Below are 21,130 nucleotides of genomic sequence, written 5' to 3'. Positions count from 1 at the left end.
ACATCCATGCTAATCAAGCAATGCTGCATGCCCAAGGTTAGCATTGTCCAACAGTTCAAATTTCACCTCCAAGCCGCAGAATGCTTCAATTCTTTCTATTGACATCGCCATGCTTCAAGTAAGTGGATCCACCAATACTTTAAAAAGAGACTTGAAAGTCTGAGCTCACAGCTCATATGGTGGGGCGGTGCTAGAAGCCTTAGGCAAACAGATTCAAGGACTTTGAGGCTGGGCTAGAAGCCTTAAGTGGGTGGGTTCTAGTAAGGTTTATATGCCATATTGGGTTTCATGGACAACCCAACCTCCTTCATACCCCCTTATCAGCCAATCTCATTACACATCAACAATCAACTCCCTATCTCAAACCATGTGTAAAAGTCAAAGAAAGCAAACAAATAAGTGTTGAAAAAAGTAGAGTATTGGAGTTTTCACTGGAAGAAGCTTCTACATGGGCACACCTTTTGCCTAATTCCCATGCCTACCACTTGTAATTTATCCACTCTAGATGTAAAACACATAGGCATTGTTCTTTCACGACCCTGCGTTGAGCCTCATCACCAACAGCAGTGCACGTACATTTCTGGATGGGGAGATCATGGCAAGTGCAAGCCTCACCCATGGTACGACCCACCTTCCTCAAATTAGCAAGAACCTTCCATGGAGGGTCTTCGCCCACGCCACCCAATTGGTCCACAGTGCCTCTATCCCAAGTACTCAACAATGCCAAATCCCTCGAACCACCAAGACCGCCCATTTTTATAGCAGTTATTGTGGCAAAGCCATGCGCAAGTCTGTTGCCATGCCTCAAACAATCTAATAATCTTGACTCCCCACGAGAGTCGAAAAAAGTAATTCAGTTGGATAAGTCTTCGTGCTGGAGAAGTGTACACACATGGGCACACCTTCCACCCATTGCCCGTGCACGTGACCTGCATATTTCACTACAGGCATCACGATTTTTTTACTTCACATCTCACAACATGTACATACACATGCACCTCGCTAACCCTTCAAATACATTTCTAGATAGAGGGACCATGGCTAAAGCCTCTGGCCCATGATACGACCCATCGCCTAGAGAACCATTGACCTTGCAGGTACTTCCAACGAACTTCAATGCATGCAACCTCACCTTGGCCGACATATTCACCATGAAAAAACGCAATCTCTAAGCATCACGGTATGAGATCTCGACATAACACCCTTGTCACGTCAAGACGTTTCACAGACCACCATCTACCCATGCCAATCAGCGCTCATTCTACCAATCACAAGGTGCGACTCACTTCTACCAACCAACTCATGATGAAGGATCCACAACTTCCACAACCAATGGAGACCTCGCATGTATACCGTTTTGCATAGGAAATCCATGAATAAGTCAACTCAATAATCATTCCTCAAGATGCACATGCATGTACGCATGCTTGTATGTGTGTGCACACACATGCTTGTATGCATGTGTGAGATAAAGCTAAAGATTGAAAGATGGAGCAAAGTAGGTGGAATGGGAATATGACATGGAAGTTTCTTACTCTAATTGCCATCTAGCTATTGTCTTGAGTCAAAGATCTTGGGCCCCAAAAGTGCATGCCTCTCTCTCTCTCTCTCTCTCTCTCTCTCTCTCTCTCTCTCTCTGTGCTACTGCTTAGTAGGAGAGATTTATCTCAAACCTTATTCCTCAACTCTATCCAAGCTCAACCCAAAAGCCTCAAATCTAAGCTCATCATTCTCCCATTCCACTCCTCCATAGTTGACACCCTTCAAGGCAGTGAGTTGAGTAAATTACACTGATGACAGGACAAGTTCGTGAAAGGAAGCACAACCCTAATACTAAACTAAGGTCGGCAATGTGAGAACTAATATACAAAAGAACTTATCACACCAAGGTGGGAGAACAGATGAAGGAAGATTTACAACAGACAATCACTAGCATTAGAACAATGTCAAATAGGGTTTACAAGAGCACATCAATCCAAAAATCACAACCAAAATCGAGTGAAATGAGCTGAAGCAGACAATGGTCCATCACGTGTGTGGGCAGATTGCCTGAAGGATGGTGCAAGGAAGGCTCCTTTAAAGGATACATTGGCCAAAGCTGCAGTGATGGTTGAATGGGATTTAGATTACTAGTTCACAAAGAGGAAACATACACTAAGCACTTCACATCTAACAAGATGGGGGTCTCAAACAATGAAAACAACACAAAGATATAACTTCTACAGAATGCAACTAAAGCAATGTTAGATGGGGGTCTCAAACAATCAAAACAACACAAAGATATAACTTATTCAGAAGCAAAAGTATGCAGCATTGACCAAGTTTGAGCAACTTGAAAAGAAGGAAAGTGGGTAGTCTTTCATTAAGTATTTCCACAAACCAAAACCTCTCCACTTTTAATTGAGATAAATGTGTTATGCTCAGCACAATAGCTCCACTTTGAATTGAGATAAATGTGTTATGCTCAGCACAATAGTTCCACTAGTTGATTTGTAAGATCTTTCTTTTGTCTTTTTTTTTTTGCCGGATCACATGTTTGGCTTAAGCCTTCCATGGCCTTCATTTTGTGTAGTTGGTCACATGTCATTTTGGCCCTTCACAGACATTAATATAAACTCAACTCTCTCTCTCTCTCTCTCTCTCTCTCTCTCGTGCACAAAGGGACACTATCATGTCCCCTTTCTAAGTGCATAGCTGTGTTTCTTCATGACTAATGACAACACGACTCCACTTTCTCATGATCTCAAAAAAGTCGTGGACATGGTGGGAAGCGACAACCCATCTAATTAAGACTTCCGTGATTAGATGTCGTGGGTGAAGGAGAGAAGAGCGTGTCTTTGATACTGCCTTATGTAAACAATCTTTCTGGGCTTAACAGTACCAGTCAAGGCAAGATGAGATTTCTTGAATCTTGCAGTATTAACCAATATGACTAGTACTTGATCAAAGGGAAGGAGATCATATGCACTTAAAGTGGAATATTTAATGGACAAATGAGGACAAGAGCATGTCAACCATGATAAAGCATGATCTGCTCATGCCTCAGTCACACTTGCCTATTCTGCCCTCAAAACTATTGCCACAAGCAGCACGCCAGTTAAATGGAAACCAATAGTTGAAGAGAACAATCATCGTATATTCAAACATGAAGTGGTCACTCAATCCAATGCAGTGTGTACACCTCACTTAACACAGCACTGGATTTGTGGCGTGGCTTAGAGCCATCTATTAGTTAGAGGGCAAGTGTCAAGAGTGGTAACTTAGCTTTAAATTGCATATATGTTTAGCAGACTGAAAACCAGTAGCTTAAGTTGAAGACCATCATTCTTAATTACCAGCTATATATCATATTTCGATGTTGGGCTTCAAACTCACGCCACTCATCTAGGGCAAGGGCATGCAACCACAAGATATGCATTCTTAAACTGTGTAATGCTTCACATCTAAGCATGAACTGTAGCAAGACAGTGATGATAATGGCGTACACGAAATACGATGGCCCTAAATTAACTTCAATATATTAACTCAACACACACAAAAGAATACTTGCCACAAAGATTGGTTGAAATTGTAAAAGATATGATAACAAAACAATTAGACACAATGTTTTTTTTTTAAAAGCTCCTCAGGAGATGACATAGATGACAGCGACTCCCTAGTGTTGTTTCTGCAACCTTACATACTCTTTTTCAAGTGATAACCTCCCCCAAGTGAGCATTGATAACTCCAACCAAAGCACAGCTGAGTGAAGCAGCACTTTTCTGTATCAGTTCCACTTTCTGACGAGCCTCCATACATGAAATACAAGGAGAGCACCCATCAGTGGCGCATATGACTCTTAGAGAAGTGGAAAACTCTGTGAAGTGTCTGGTTGACTGGAGGATCCATCTATGGGTACATTTTTAGCATTTTCAGCAGATGCTCTTGGAGCTCCGGAAAAATGGGAAGGGATGTGCGAAGCATTTCTTTCACCCCATGGCAGCAATATAGCAGTGGGGAGGGAACCTAAAACTGGTTCAAGAGTGTTATCACAGTTTGTTGCAAGACTAGGAAGCACACCTGGAAAGACAGGCCTGCTACTTCCAACAGTACGCAGAGGAGGAGATGCAACAAAAGGCCCAGCAGCAGATGTAGCGTTTGGCACGACAGCCCCCATGTTAGTTCCAGTAGTTTGAAGATTGAGCAACATCGCCATTGATGGTCGTGATTCCTCAACATTGGCCATAAGTGATAGATTCTTTGCAGGCGGTGCTTCAGTCAGAACTGTTGAAGCTGTCGAGCCAGAAACCAGGCCTTGAGAATTCTCAGTTGCTGAGATAGATGGAGTATACAGTGCACCAGATGCATTTTCCCTTACCTCCTTGTCTGGAGACTTTCCTGAATCATCCCCTGCCAGTGTCTCTAGATCCAAAGCCTGTGCACAACAGCCCAAAGCATGATAACTAATTCTCTCTCTCTCTCTCTCTCCCCTAAGCCGATCAAAATGTATAGCACCAAATGTAGAAGAGAATATTATAAGCTGAACCATTTACTTCAGGTAGACAAGATTGCAAATCTGAAACTATATATACATTTTGGGCAAATAGGCATCATCAGGAAACATTTAATCAAAACTTCAAATTGGTAAAAGATTTAAATACATCGAAATCAATTGCCTAGTAGGATAACCAAACATAAAACAAGCTGTTGTAGAAAATGTGGATTCTCACCTGCAACCATCCATGTAAAGGATTGTGTAAGAACATAAATGAATGACACGCATTCATGGGTTTGCATGCTTCCAACCAGTTGTTATCCTTGTCGGAGGACATCGGATGACACCGATGGACAGGAGTGTGCACTATCCAAAGTCCGCAAGGACATCGGCGGATGACATCAATGCACAGGAGTGTGCGCTATGTGAAGTCGGCAAGACTTTGGAGGTCAAGAACACCTATATTTGTTCAGTCAGTAAGACTTTGGAGGTCAAGAAGACCTATATATGTAAGGTCGGGAAGACTTTAGAGCTTAAGAAGACCTTTTAAGTCAGGAAAACTTTAGGGGTATGTGACAAGACCTAGTATTGGTAAAGAGTTTGATCTTGGTAATAGCAAGATGGCTGGCCAAAGAAGTGCACACTTCATTTCTACAATGGAGAAGAGGTGCACAAGAGTTTGGGAAACTTAAATGTTTCTAAGACTTGTATTGACAACTTCATTCCTATAAGAAGAATTATGTCTGAAGAGATTTGTCACAGTAGCAATGACACAGACGTGGAAAGGGTTATTCAAAGCTTCTACAGGGTGAGCATGAATTGTTGGAGCAAAATCACCAGGATGGTGAAGATATGCATAGTACGGTATGCATGTCCCTTGCATGTTGCAAGGAAACAAGGCACCGAAGATGCTCAAAGCAAACCCTGGGGACATGAATTGATTGGCTTTGTAGCAGATCGAGCTAATAATAAACTATGTTTGATTTCAAAATGAAGGGCAAGACAATTTATTTGATTTCGAAACGGACAGCAAGACATCGTACTCTTTGGGATTTTGTGGCATTGCTCCTTGAGAGTTATCATCAAGGACAACAATTCCTACAGGGGGGAAAGAATGTTACAGTAAAGCGTGAGACATGCAGGTAAAGCGTGGCACCCAGGCAACTGTTTGAACAAAGATCGCTGAAGCTCCCCCCGTCTGCGCATCTGAACACCCCCCCCCCCCAACCCACCCCCCTTCACGCTGCCCCGACCCCCCCCCCTTCTCCTGTGCTTTTCCGCCAACCATCATCCTCTCCCTCCCTCTCCTTTCTTGTGCGCGGCCCCTCTGCTCACCCTTCGCCACCTTCCTGCACCTCTTGTGCGCCCCGCCTCCTGCCCTCCTGCACCCTCCTTTAGCCCCGTCTCTTCCTCGGTTCCCTCCAGCCTCCTGCCTTCGCCCATCTCCCCTGCCCTCCGCCTCCCTTTCTTCCTCCACGTCAGCTTGCCCTTTGGGCCTGTTTTGACTCTCCCCTGCTCCTTTCCACCGTCGCTTCTTTCCGCCTGCCTCTTCTGCACGCCCCGCTTCTTCCCCTTGTTTCTTCGCCGCCCCTTCATCAGGTGTTTTCAGATTTTGGACAGTTTCTTTCTTTGGTAAGCATCGGCATCTTCTGGTCTTCTTACCTTCAGGAGGACTCCATGGTAGCCGCTCCGTCATTCCCAACTGAGGCCACCATCTCTTGCCCTTCCTTCTCAAAAAAGGACCTCCTCCAGCTCCTCGCTTCGACAGTAGCATCCTTGGAGGCCTCCACCTTGGTCTGCAAGATTGTGAGTAGCCACCCAGCACGTGGACAACTCGTGGACCTTTTGAAACCAAGCCTTATCGGCGAGACTGGAAAGATCATTGATATTCATCCTTTGGGGCGTAGATACTACCAGGTTGAGTTTGATTCGCCTGCAGCATCGGACATAGTCATGCAACTAAGCCCCGTCACACTGCGTACGGCCCAAGCCTTCTTTGCGAGGTCGCAACGCGACTTCAACCCAGCATCCAACACTCTGACTGGCGTCTCAGGCTTTCTTGTGATAGTTTGCTTTTCTTGCCTCAGGAAGGAATACCTTCCACTCCTCCCGATGATAGGTGGTGTTATCGGGAGAGTACCACCCCCCCCCCTTTTTCCCAACACCACTTCGATTCTAGCTCGAACAGCCGAGATTCCTTCTCTTTATATCTACATAGCCTCTCCAGAGTCAGTTCTCATGTCATATCGCTTCCTTGACTCTCGGGAGCTCCTATTCTGCAAAGAGTTGAGTACTCTGGCCTCCCAAGCCAATGCTTCTTTTGGCGGCAAATGAGACACCTTGCTAGAGCTTGCCCTTGCCGTCAGTCTCGGAGAGCGCCTCCAATGCCCCCCACAACCCACCCCCCCCCCCCCCCCACGCACTCCATTCCCAATCCAGATCCTCATCACGGGGGAGGGAGGGAGGGGGTACCGGTTCTCCAGGCGTGAGAGCATGGGTCTTCAAAGGTGTCTGCATGAATGAGCTCAACAGCCCCACTTGAAATCTCAAGTCCAATCTAGTGTTCAACAACCAAATCAATTAACCAACAAGCTTTCGATACAAGGAGACATCAACCTACTCACAAGGATCATTAACTGTAAGTTTGGTATTCGGGTCCATCGGAGATGAAATAGGGTACTGCCAAATCTCCAATCCCAAAAAGAAATGGAGTAAGCCCAAATCCATCATCTCAAACTCCTTTGACAAGGCAACCTTCGTCACAGCTATGTGCTCCACATGACCGCGCCAGTGAGAATTAGGTCATCCACATAAAGGATAATCAAGGTGACCATACCATGTTCCAAAAAAGGTAAAAGTTCGGATCTGCAACTGACCTCTGAAAAGCCTTTCGAAGAAAAGAAGAATCGATCTTCTGATTCCAAGCTCAAGGAGCCTGTTTAAGACCATACAAGGCCTTCCATAACTTGTAAACCATTCCCTTTGATCCTGGAACCTCAAAGCCTAGAGATTGCTCAACATACACCTCTTCAGGAATGCAGATTTTACATCCATCTGATATACTGGCCACCTCTGAGAAGAGGCAAGTCACCATTCAGGAATGCAGATTTTACATCCATCTAATATACTGGCCACCGCTGAGAAGAGGCAAGAGTAAGAACTGTCCGAATCGTGGTCATCCTCGCCATCGGTGCAAAAGTGTCCTCAATAGTCGATGCTAGGCCGCCGAGCATAGTCCTTCGCCACAAGTCTGGCCTTGTGCTTGTCCACCGATCCATCAGACGTATACTTGGTCTTGTAGACCCACTTGACACCAATGAATGACCGTTTTGACGACCTCGGAACCAACTCCCAAGTGTTATTCTTCTCTATGGCTTCAAGTTCCACTTGCATGGCTTTCCTCCAAGTCTCCTGGGAAAGGGCTTTCTTAACGGAAGTGGACTCTGTCCCGAATGATACGAGACATCCAAGCATAGTTCACCTGTAATAGCTCCTCTAATTAACTTTTATCACGAACTCTATGCAATCTTCAAGGTCCATCCTTTGTGGTCCACTCGAAGGATACTCCGTAACACCTGACTCACAAATGGTGTCCAACAACCACTTTGGTACTCGAACAGAACCATCTCCAACCTCGGGCTCAACCTCAACAACTCATTGAGGCTAGCTAGCTAGAACAATAGCCTGGGAATCATAGTCATACTCATCTGGTTCACCAAGAAGTGGTGGATCCTCAACAGTGGAAGCAGGAACATGCTCATCAAAGACAACATCCCTGCTGACAACAACCTCATTCCGCTCTGGGTCATATAACCTATAGTCTTTGAAAAGAGAGTTATATCCCACAAATACAAGCTTATGGGAATTTGAGTCAAGCTTCCCTCTTTGCTTCTTTGGAATGTGAACATAGGCATCACTCCCAAAAACACGAAAATGAGAGACATTTGGTTTTCTACCAAAATAAGCCTCATATGGAGTCATCTTAGGTACTGAAGTCATCGGAGATCGGTTGAGGGTACGGATAGCTGTAGCCACAACCTCTCCCCAAAGTGGACGAGAAAGATCACGATGCTCTAGCATCGTCCTCGACATCTCCACCACAGTCCGGTTCTTAAGCTCAACTACTCCATTCTCTGAAGGCGACCCTGTATTGGCCAGCTCCCGCTTGATGCCATGCTCCACACAAAAGCATTAGAAGAAAACTCCCCTCCTTTGTCAGCCTGAAGAGTCTTCACCTGCAATCCAGACTCCTTTCCCACCATCACATGCCACTCCTTGAACAGAGCAAAGGCTTGGTCCTTCTAGGAAAGAAAATAAACCCATATGAACCTACTACAATGATCCACAAGCAACATAAGATACAAGGAATCTCCCAAAGATGGGATCTTTTTAGGTCCAAACAAGTCAATGTGTACCAACTCCAAAAGTTTCGAAGTCCGCCTAGTAGCCTGCGGGAAAGACTCCATGTGCTGCTTACCACGAATGCAAGAACTACAATGTCCCTGCCTGCTGCCAACATCTGGCAAGCCATCCACCTTTAGTCCCAAAAAGCCTGCCGCAATGCATCCACATTCGAGTGGCCAAAAAGAAAATGCCACAAATCACTGAGCTGACTACCCGTCATAAAAGAGAGTGCTGAGTGTTTGTAGATCCCACCACCTTCCCAAACAACCTGGCATGTTGCTTTGTCCCAAAGAGCAACAAAATGCTCATCAAACTCTACCCGCATAACAGTCTTGCAAACCTCATGCACTGACAAAAGATGAAAACCAAGGGATGGGACATAAAGAACCCGGGAGGAATGCTTCCACCCTTTGCCATCGGGAATAATCTCCAACTTGCCCTCACTATGAATCGGGATAGTGGATTTGTCACCAATGAAGATGTGACCTGTCTGTTGTTGAAGATCCTGTAATAACTCTCGAGAAGAAGTCCTGTGCCTGGAAGCACTTCTGTCGAGAATCCACTCCCGAGTATCCCTAGCGGTGAGACCAACTACCTCCCTGCTCGAAGAAGATGAAGCACATGTGTCCATAATCTCCAAGTGCACAAAAGCTAGAGTCTTTGTAGCTGTAGCTGAGGAATCAACACTTTTCTCGGTACTCCTCTGAGGACACTTCCTCCAATAGTGACCCTTCTGGTCACAATGGTTACAAGTCCGCTCGGCCTTCAAAGCATCACGCTTTGAGTCGAGCTTCTTCTCAGAAGACTTCGCCAATGAGACTTCCCTTTGCCCTTGTGGTCGTCGTCGTTGCGGCCTTTGGACCGCTGGCAAGTCAAGGCCTCAAAACCTCCGTCTTGTGGAGGGTTCATAAATCAGTCTTCCTGGTCCAAAATCATCGGCACAAGCTCCTCCCATGTGATGGTGCTGAGCCTCCCACTGGTGATCAAAGAAGAATAGAAAGTTGAGTACTGAGGGGCAAGATGAGACAGCAAAGTGATGGCCATATCCTCTAAAGACATCTCCTTCCCAGCCTGAAGAACCTCATGTTGAAGAGCCTGGAGTTTATTGATGTGCTCGCGCATCGTCGAAGACTTTGCAAGATTCATCACTCGCATCTACACTTCCAAGGAAATCCTCTTCATGGGTGATACCCTATTATACAAAGAAGCCAAGTGCTGCTAAATCCCTCGAGCCGGTGTCGTGTGTTTAATGTTATTGATCACTTGGGGTGTGTAATTAAGGAAGATGAAAAAACGCACACGAGCATTAACACGATCCCATAAGTGTGCCCGAGTCTCCCACTCTTTCCTAGTAGAAGGTGAAAGCTCCCCTTCCTCCAACTCTGGCCGTGGAACTCTAACCACAATGAAATCAGCCCAAATCATAAGACTCCAAGACAGACTCCATCATTACCTTCCAAATGCCATAGTTGGTGCCGTCCAACTGTCGATCCACTGGGAACATCGAAAGGGTGGGGATCTTCACATGCTTCACAACCATCTCGAGTAAATCTGCCATCTCGGGGGTTCACAAGGTCTTGTGAAGGGAGGGTGGGTGGGAAAAAAATGAAGAAGAGATTGCAACTACTATGCAAGGTGGCTGTCCAGCAATGATGGCCGCCTTCTACCTGCTTCTCCACGTCCCGAACAGCCCAGAAATCTCCAATCAGCACCAAAAAACAGCAAACCATCAAGCTCTCACTGTCTCCAAGCTTCAAGTCACCTCGGGCTCTATTACCATGTCGGAATGCACAGCGAAAATGAGACAAACTATTGTGAGAGAGAAAACGTAGAAGTGTAGAGAGAGCAGTTGTATAAACTCTACTATATACACAAGATCCGGTACAGGATGGTGAAGGGAGGGTGGGGGGCGGGGGGGGTAACATGCCATATATACCATGAGGGACAGCTAGTCGGCTAGTAGAAACTGGGCCGACAGCCCTAGAAAGGGCCCACGACTGGATAACACCCAGTCGGCCACTATAAGATGGCAGTCGGTCAACTGCAAGTGAAGTCAGCCAGCAAAAATGTGGGCCACACTTGGTCAGCCAGCAAATCTATAGACAACAATGGAACAAAACATCCCCCCCCAGCTAGAAAAATAGGAAAAAAAATGGAATGAGAAAAAATGAAGAAAAACACCTATCTAGGCGGGCACACTCACAACAGAGACCCTCACTCCCTATATGGTACAGACAGAAGATGACTGCTAACAAATGCTCCCTCCCCCTCCCCCACCACCAACAATACCTTCGAGGAACCCGCCACCGGCCCCTTCTTTTTGGAGACCGTTGCCTGGTCACGATCCCGCTCCAGGTCTCCAGATCCCCGCAAGGCCCTCTGACCACCTTTAGAGCCTTAGGCGGAGACAACTGTTAGTTTCCAATCAATGAAAGGACCAACTGGGAGTAATCGATCAGCATAGAAGATGTCAAAACATCCATGATTTTAGTTTTCAGCTCCTTGGTATGAGTCGCCTACACATTTTGAGAGCCAGTAGCAAAACGTTTCTGCCAGTAGGACCTTGGGAGCAGTCGACTAGCCCATAGAAGCATGAAGAAGCACTCGACCAGCCTTGGTATTGCTGAACATGCACAAAATCAACCACGAAATCAACGATAGAATTGCTCCAAAATCAGAAATCAACCCCAAAACTGACACTTCTCATGACAAAGGTTTAGCACAGAATAGTCTACCAGCTTTGAAACACAACTGGCATCAACACCCAAGCTAGAAAAGAAGAGAAGAAGTCACCTAGCTATGTAGCTTTAAAACCAGCCGAGAATCCTGAATTTTGAGCGAGAGAACAATGGAAAAGCACACGTGGGAGCTTGGAGTGCTAGGTAAGCCAGGGTTTGCTTCTTTTAGCTGGGTGCCCTTCTAATTATGTGTGTCTAGACCCAGATTAGCAACTTGTGGAGTCCAAATAGGATGCCCGAAATTGATAAATGTCCTCGGTACATTAAATAAGTCCGGCTTGGATGTGAACCCACTTATTAGTTTATAAGTTTGCCCGCTCACATTTGAGTGAGTATGTACATGCAACCATAAAACCTTAGTAGCATTGTATTATATGCACATTATGTGTGCATATACTAGGAGGCTCTAACCCACATTTGAGTGGGTTAGATAGGATCTAGTCCAAATAGGATGCCCGAAATTGATAAATGTCCTCGGTACATTAAATAAGTCCGGCTTGGATGTGAACCCACTTATTAGTTTATAAGTTTGCCCGCTCACATTTGAGTGAGTATGTACATGCAACCATAAAACCTTAGTAGCATTGTATTATATGCACATTATGTGTGCATATACTAGGAGGCTCTAACCCACATTAGGCTTGTGAGCATGGAAGCCTGGGAACAAGCTCTAGTGGAGCATGGGTTAGGACTAACCTTAAGGGTTAAGGTTAGGGTTAGGCATCCAAGGGTCACACATGGGAAATGGAGAGTCAAAAGTCACTTGAGGGCCCTCCTATATAATAGGGGCATGGGACACATTCAAGGGAGGCCAAGGCTATGTTATCTTGAGGCTTAGGCTATGGTCTCTTGATGTTAGCTTGAGACTACGTTATGTTATGCTCTCTTGTGTAGAGGATCATAACTACTCACCTATCATTTCACACGATAGCTACATGCTATTGGATTGGAGTTATACCTCTTGATGGTATAGGACATCAAGGTAAAGGTATGATGTATTTCATTACACTTCATGTGTGCATCCCTTGGGCTCGGGAGTGGTTGGGTGGATGAGTTTATGCCTGATTTATGCATGTTTATGCATGACAATTATCTAGAGAGATCTTAGGATTTTAACAGTGGTATCTAAAAAATTTTAAACATTTTTATGGTTAAAATTGTGTTTTTTATACATTTTTGCGAGTTTTTTCGCGAGTATGAAATCAAATTTCTGTCGATTTTCTGCTCAAATGCAGTAAGGGACAGCATGTTGATGCATTGAATGCTCTCACATTTGCATGGGACCCTCTTCGTCTCTCAATTCGAAATTTTCCTTCTATTTTTCTCTCCCGTGTATAAACCTCTTAAAAAATCACATTTTTTATTAATGTTAATCATAATTAAGATTTTATTATGATTAAAAAGATTAATTAAAAGTTAACCTCTCTATTAACAGAGAGAGGAGGAGGGAGTGGAGAGAGAATGAAATGGAGAAGAAGAAGGAGATGAGAGAGAGAGAGAGAGTGCTCTCTCCCTCTCCATTTGGCATACATTGGGGGAGGGAGCGCTACAGGCGGACAGCGAAAAACGCCACCCTCCTATGAAATTCGTTTTTTTTTATATAACCTTCAAGGTTATATTTAGAAAGCTTTATTTAAAGCTTATTTTTTTAATTAAAAAAAGAGATTTCTTTTTTATAAAAACGCTTTTCAATGCTTTCAAAAAAAGCTTGAAAAAAAAAAGCTCAAAAAAAAATACGAAATTTTAAAAAAAAATCTTTGGATTTTTCTAAAAATTTTCTCTTCGAGTCTCTTGACTTTCCGCATTCCCGGAAAACCTTTCGGCTTTCCACATTCCAGAAAATCTTTTGACCTTTCGGATTCCAAAAACTTTTGACCTTTCACATTTTGATTTTTTTATCTTTTTATTTTTTCGAAACTGTTGGCTTTCCATATTCAGGGAAAATCATTGCAATTCCAAAAAAAAATTTACTGTTCGTATTCTAAATGCGTTCGGAGTAATTATGAATTTCAAAAAAATCTTAAAAATTAATAAAAAATTAGATTAAGGTTATTTTAAATTTCTAAAAAATGTGGAGTTGGTGTTTGACATAGGATGTGTCCATTCGGACGTCCGTGACCATTCAAATTCCTAAAAATATATATTTTTTACCTTGAAAATTAAAAAATCTATTAAAATTATAAATTTTCATTGAATTTGAGAATTGTCGGCGAAAAATTTGAGAATTATCGAGAGAATATTCTAGAAATTTTTTTAGAAATCCTAAAAATTGATATTTTTAAAATATCAATGGTATTTTGACAAATCTCATTGCTAAAAAATTTCTAGAAAAATATAAGTTTGGGATGCCATAAGATAGGTTTGGTGGAATTTAAAATTATCGTATTTTGAGATCCTAGAAAATTTTTTAAAAAAATAGGAAAAAATCGTGATAAGTCTTTTTCTCGAGAATTAAATATTTTCGAGGGTTTCTTAATGTTGAAGTACGTTTTCTCGTACTGACATTAGATTGATGCGGGTTATTCGCATATTATTAATACAATTGTGCCTCGTATTAGTAGTTATTTTTGTTTGGATCAATTCTAAACGATGTTTTCATTATTTTTTATCATTTTTTATCTTTTTTTTGACATATTCCTTAATTTCTTTTGATGACAATAATCTTAAGAAACATCTCCAAAAAGAATGACTAAACAATGGTAAAAAATCATAAAAATATCGTTTAGAATTAATCCAAACAGAAATAACTACTAATACAAGGTACAATCGTATTAATAATATACGAATAACCCGCATCAATCTAAGGTCAACAAGAGCAAACGTACTTCAACATCAAAAAACTCTCGAAAATATAAAATTTTCGAGAAAAAAAATAACATGATTTTTTTCTAATTTTTTAGAGCCTTAAAATACGATTATTTTGAATTCCACCACACCTATTTTATGACATTCCAAACCTATATTTTTCTAGAAAATTTTTAGCAATTAGATTTGCCAAAATACCATTGATATTTTAAAAATATCAATTTCTAAGATTTTTAAAAATAATTTCTAGAATATTCCTAATTTTCTTAAAAATCCCATCGTTCACGAAATTTCTAATTCTGCCTGACAATTCTCAAATTCAATGAAAATTTATAATTTTAAAAAATTTTCTAATTTTCTGGATCAAAAAACATATTTTTAAAGAAATTTCAATAGTCACGGGCGCTCGAATGGACACACCACATGCCAAACACCAACCCCACATTTTTCAGAAATTTAAAATAACCTTTATCTAATTTTTCATTAATTTTTAAGATTTTTTTAAAATTTTTAATTTATCCTGAACACATTTAGAATATGAACGGTAAAAAAAAAATCGAAATTCCAACGGTTTTCTCGGAATACGGAAAGCCAATAGTTTCGAGAAAATAAAAAATAAAAAATAAAATCAGAATGTGAAAGGTCAGTTTCCGGCATCCGAAAAATGAAAAGATTTTCCAGAATGCGAAAAGCCAAAAGGTTTCTCGAGAATGCGAAAAGCCAAGAGACTCCAAAAGAAAATTTTTAGAAAAATCCAAAGATATTTTTTTCAAATTTCGTATTTTCTCTTTTTTCTCGAGCTTTTTCCCAAGCTTTTTTCGAAAGCATTGACAAGCTTTTTTATAAAAAAGAAATCTTTCTTTTATTAAAAAAATAAGCTTTAAATAAAGCTTTCTAAATTTAACCTTGAAGGTTATATAAACAAAAAACGAATTTCATGGGAGGTCTCCTTCTTCTCCTTTCCATTCTATCTCTACTCTCTCCTCCTCTCTCTGTTAACAGAGAGGTTAACTTTTAATTAATCTTTTTAATCATAATTAAATCCTAATTATGATTAATATTAATAAAAAATATGCTTTTTTAAGAGGTTTATAAACGCGAGAGAAAAATAGAAGGAAAATTTCGAATTGAGAGACGAAGAGGATCCCACGCACACGGGAGAGCATTCAATGCATCAACATGCTGTCCCTTACTGCATTTCAGCAAAAAATCGACAGAAATTTGATCGCATACCCGCAAAAATGTATTAAAAAAACATTTTTAACCATAAAAATGCTCAAAAAATTTCTAAAAAATTCCTAAAATTTTCGCGTTCCAATCGCCATATCGACGATCCACGTGCAAATCATCAACACAAATCAACAAAATAACATTTTTATTAGTGAGTATTAAAATTTACTTCAAGAAATTACCAAAAATTGTAATAAAAAAGAAGAATCAACAATAATTAACTAGAGATTGCTCTAATAGAATGTCTTAGGCATAAGAAATTAAGAATAGACCACACTTAAACAAGTGCAATCTAAGAAATCTTAAGTATGGTCTATGCTTAATTTCTTAAGCTTAAGACAAATACTATCATGTCTTAGGCAACCTCATTGATTTACTTGATCACCTTAAAAGGTCCATAACACCAGTTAGAGCATGCCCCCTCCTTCCTTGGCCACTTACCGAGTCTTGCTTTCTCAAATTTCAACAATACCCAATCATTCTTTTTGATGTCAACCTCTCTTCTATGCTTGTCAGTAGCCCTCTTATGCTTATCTTGTGAACAAGCAATGGTTGTGCACACTTACATCAAGATCTCTAAAATACACATCAGCTGCAAAGATCTCATCCTTAGTGCGGATGAATTGTGATAATATCACTTTGCCATAAACAATCTCAAACGGGGCCTTTCCCATGGAGGCATGCACTGTGTTGTATGTAAACTCTACAGCCAGTAGATACTTCTCCCAAGCTATTTTCTGATCTACAACATAGCACTTGAGGAGATCCAACAGTTGAATTTGCAACCTCACTTTGCCCATCCGTTGGAAAGTGAAAAGCCAACGAGAAGTCTGGCTTAGTGCCCATATTGTCAAACAGAGCTCTCCAAAAGAGGCTCATACTCTATCCCTGCACCCCCACAATGGACTTAGGCATACCATGGTGTTTGAACACTTGTGCCACAAATATCTTGACCATATGCTCAAGTTTAATGGTCTTCGTGACAGGGAAGAAGTGTGCTTACTTGTTAAACCTGTCAACAATGGTTCAAATAGTATCATTGCCTTGCTGAGTACGAGACAAATCCATGATAAAGTTCATTGTAATACTTTTCCATGGCTGTGAGAGAATAGGCAACAGCTAAAGCAAACCTGGAGCCTTTTGCCTATCAAACTTGACGTTCTAGCATGTGATACATGCACGTGCACTTGTCCATAACCTTTTGCCTCATGTCTGACATAATACATAGGCAGTTGTTATTCATCAAATATCCCTCTATGATCACAAAAGAGGCATGTCCATGACCAGCCATTCAATGAGTCCATAAATGCCCAAAATCAGTATCTATATGGTACAATTCACGCATGGCAAACAAGTCTCCATGTGAGGCAACTAACACTGTAGCCATGGCTTTCTGGACAATGCATCTATCACTACATTCTTCTTTTCTAGAGTGTGCATAATATGAAAATGAAACATAGACAAGAAGTTTGCCATTCTCATATGCTTTTCCGAAAGCTTTGTTTGCGTCAAAAAGTACCTAAGGCTTTGTTGATCTATCTTAACCATAAAAACAACACCAAGAAGGTAGTGTTTCCATATGGTCAACGCATGAATTACATGCCAACAAATCCTTTTCATAGGTGCCCAAAGAAATCTCGGCATCATACAAACGACGACTTTCATAAGCTACAACATGTCCCTCTTGATTGACGACAGCCCCAATGCAACTTCCTAATGCATCACACCCCAGACACAAAGGTTTCTACAAGTCTCGGATGACTAATGCAGGCCCACTCACAATGGTATCATTCAGGCGAAAGAAAGCCTCTTTCTCATCAAATGTCCATTTAAAGAGTACCTTCTTCTTAGTGAAGCTCATGCAATGACGAAGCAATCAGTGGCTAATAAAACGCCTGTAATATGAGCATAAACCCAAAAAGCTTCGTACTTCATGTATGGAAGATAGCTCAGGCCAATTCCGGATGGCGTCAATCTTTACAGGATCCATCTTGACGCCATCCTTTGACACAATGTGTCCTAAATAATGAATCTCTGAGATTCTATTAAACATGGCCGGCCCATTCGTGAGTCCAAATGGCATAAACAAGAACTCATACAAACCAAATGATTTCCTGAATGCAGTTTTGTGTACACATCTTGTTATGCCGCACATACTTGGTGATACCCACTCTTAAGGTCAATGAGACTAAAACATGCAGACCCATCCAATTTATCAAGGACTTCATATATGCGTGGGATTGGAAACCAATTCTTGATAGTAAGCTTGTTTAAAGCCCGGGAATCCACACAAATACGGAAGGAACCATCCTTCTTACTAAAAGCCTGGTAATCCACACACATACGAAAGGAACCATCCTTCTTCTGCACTACCGACCGGTGAGCAGTATGGGGAAGAGCTTGGCTCAACCCCGATAGCTCCGTCAACTATTTCATAATCTCCTCTTGCTCTGCTCTGCTTACCCTATATGCGGTCTATTTGCTGGTGAGCTACCAGGCACCAAATCAATACAGTGATCCTCGGGTCTCTCAAGAGGTAACTCTCCTGGCAATTCGTCTGCAAAACAATCTTTGAAAATTTCAGCCTATCGCTCATAAGAGTATCTACCTGTACATCATCATTTTTAACATTTTCACGTACAAAAACCAAGTACACAGGCAAGCTCCCGAGCTCCCCTCCCCCCTTCGCCCAGCGTTGCCTGCGCCCCCCGCCCCCCCCCCTTCTCGCTCTTTCCACCAACCCCCACCCCCCCCCCCCCGCGTCCCCGGCCTTCCCCCCTTTCTTTTCTCTGAGGCCCCCCCTTCCTCTCCTTTTTTTCTTTCCTTCCTCCTCTTCATTTCCCCTCCCCTCTCCTCTCCTCTCTCCCCTCCCATGCAGGTTGGTGCTTCCTGACTTCTGGGGTTTGCAACTTTACTCGACAACCTTCGGCCTATTCTAGCGGTCTTCACTCTCATGAGGACTCCATGTTAGCCGCTCCATCATCCCTGACCGAAGCCGCCGTTGCTTGTGTTTCCTTCTCCGAAGCGGATCTACAGGTTCTTGCCACGATTGTTGCCTCACTTGAGGCCTCCACCCTCGTCTGCAAAATTGTTGGTAGCCACCCTGCACGTGGACAGCTCAGGGATCTTTTTCAGGCCAGCCTCATTGGCGAACCTGCAAAGATCACCGATATTCACCCTCTGGGACGCGGATACTACCAAGTGGAGTTTGACTCGCCATCAGCGTCAGACCGAGTCGTGTAGCTGAGTCCCCTTACACTACGTACGGCGCAAGCCTTCTTTGCACGGTGGCAACACGGCTTCGATCCAACATCTGACCTATTGGTTGGCATTTCGGGCTTCTCAGTGACAATTTGCTTTCCAGGCCTCAGGAGGGAGTACCTTCCTCCTCTCCTGGTGATTGGTGGTGCCATCGGGAGAGTGATGGAGTCCCCACCCCCCCCCCCCCCCCGGGGCTGCCTCGGCCCTCGCAACACCAGCTGGGATCCCATCCCTCCACATCTGTGTGCACTCACCAAAGTCTGTACCGCATTGTATATCTATTCCTAGCCTCCACGGCGATCCCATACAGCGACGCGTGGAGTATTCTGGCCTTCCAGGCCAATGCTTCATTTGCAGACAGATGGATCATTTAGCCAAAGCTTGCCCTTGGCGGCAGTCTAGGAGACCACCTCCGGTGATTCCTCCCGCTGACTCTCACCAGGGGGTAGAGAGAGAGGCATGCCCTCATGCAACAGAGCACCAAGCCCCGACTCCGGGTGACCCAGCGGACGACGAGTGGCGAACGGTTAGCGGGCTGCCAAACGACCACCAGAGCCGAGTGCCGCCACACGCGCCAAGCTAGGAGATCTCAAGAGAATTAAGTTCTGTCAGAGAACCGTTACGAGCATTTATCTCAGCATTCTCCCATTGGTGACGCGCCCTCTCCAGTCTCGGAGCGGGCCCCTCCGGCCCCACCAGTATGGCGGCCGATCCCTCATCAAGATCCCGGACCCTTGTGTTTTGAGAGGCCAGTGGGCCAATCCCCTCAGCTTTCCTCTCTAGTGATTCCCTCACAGCAGCCCCACCCTCACGCCGCCTCCCCCAGTCTCGACACCAACTATTCCCACCACAGTGCACTTCGCTCCGCCTTTATCATCCGCGTGCCCCCCCCCCTCCCCCCCCTCTTTGTGCCTCTCCAAAGCACTCTCGTCGCCCCCCAGCAACCGCTGACCCAAAGCAGAGGCAGCCGCGCGAGATCAATCGCTTGATTCACCAATTTTCTGAGCCAATGGAGAGGATCATCACCGCCTCCCCGGTGAGGGCTCTCCTGCCAGAGTCCCCAGGTGGGGCCCCCACGATCCTGGGACAGTCTGTGGACTACAGTTTCTTCCAGTGTCTACCGACAGGAAGGACCAACATGTTTGAGGAGACAGTAGCCCCGATTCCGGTATGTGTTGTTTTTCACCACTCCAGGCCCTCTACGCCAAGTAATGGCGCAATGATCTTCTCTTTCCCCTTTAGTACAACCCCAAGGACAGAGTGGGATGGTGCTAGTTGCCATCTAGGGTCAGGCAATTGAGCTCTCCCACCATCTCCACGATCTCTGCATCACCGGCATTCTCACCCATTTCTAGCCTCTGGCTAGGATGGAGCTTGGAGGTTCAGCCCATCGAAGCTAAGACGGGAAGATGGTAGTCTCCAGTCTGGAGGTGCTACTCTTTGTGTTCATGCATACTTCTGTTGTGGTACCTCTTCTCCCCTCTTACAGATACCTCGATTGTGATCAATGGAGTCTGGAGCATGCATATGCGCGCGCTCATACATAGTGGTGTCCCATGGAGGACAGGATCAATGCCCACCTAGCGCGCCTTCGCCCCCGCACGGATTGTGATTATTCCCCATCTAAACCCTTGCCTAAGACTCTTAAAGTGGAGGGCAGTTTCGCTAGTGCCGCATCACACAGAGATTGATATGCGGATTGTTTCATGGAACATTCACGGTTTAGAGGGGCCTCAGTGCTTTCATAGACGAGGCGAGCTCCAGAGGGCCATAGTGGAGAGACCCATAGACATCCTTTTCCTCCGAGAGTATCATTTCTCAGAGGGGCGCACCCGCAGATGCCCCAACCTCTCTAGACTAGAGAGCTTTTACGTTGATGAGTGGGCTTGCAGCCAAGGGGGTATGATTGGTATTTTGGCAATCTTGATTGGTATGTTTGAGGAGCACTCTTGCCTCTCTACAGTGGCTTCGGGAGAGGTCCCCGGATAGCCAGTGGATCAAGTGTCAGCTTGCCACCGCTCGCACAGAGATTAGATCCATCATCGAGGAGAGGAGAGTGCAGTACAGGTATCATGCCAGGGCCTCTTTCTGGACTTAGGCAAGCGACAGAGTCACAAGGGGTGTCTTTGAGATAGCCGGCCCCCATAGGAGGAGAGACAATATTCGCAACAGGTTGCGTGGCCAGGATGGAGCTATTGTTTCAAATCCCCTCTAGGTG

At 43.9% G+C, this 21,130-nt stretch overlaps 1 protein-coding gene across 15 annotated transcripts in view; it reads right to left on the bottom strand.

The window, feature by feature from the left end:
* Nucleotides 1-3,546: 3,546 nt before the first annotated feature.
* LOC147622068 (histone deacetylase 19-like) overlaps nt 3,547-21,130 on the bottom strand; it is a 41,803-nt gene continuing 24,219 nt past the window's right edge. For 11 of the 15 annotated variants that reach the window (XM_086823154.1, XM_086823146.1, XM_086823152.1 and 8 more), the window contains one exon: nt 3,547-4,414. In XM_086823154.1, the coding sequence (XP_086679280.1) occupies nt 3,839-4,414 (576 nt within the window). In that variant the 3' untranslated portion in view covers nt 3,547-3,838. The remainder of the gene's footprint in view (nt 4,415-21,130) is intronic. The other 4 variants (XM_086823160.1, XM_086823161.1, XM_086823158.1 and 1 more) reach the window with 1 other exon arrangement.

Source organism: Cibotium barometz, chromosome 29, assembly GCF_041138505.1.
Source record: "Cibotium barometz isolate CiBa-2024 chromosome 29, ASM4113850v1, whole genome shotgun sequence".
Taxonomy (NCBI): domain Eukaryota; kingdom Viridiplantae; phylum Streptophyta; class Polypodiopsida; order Cyatheales; family Cibotiaceae; genus Cibotium; species Cibotium barometz.
This window is presented reverse-complemented; position numbering and strand designations above follow the sequence as displayed.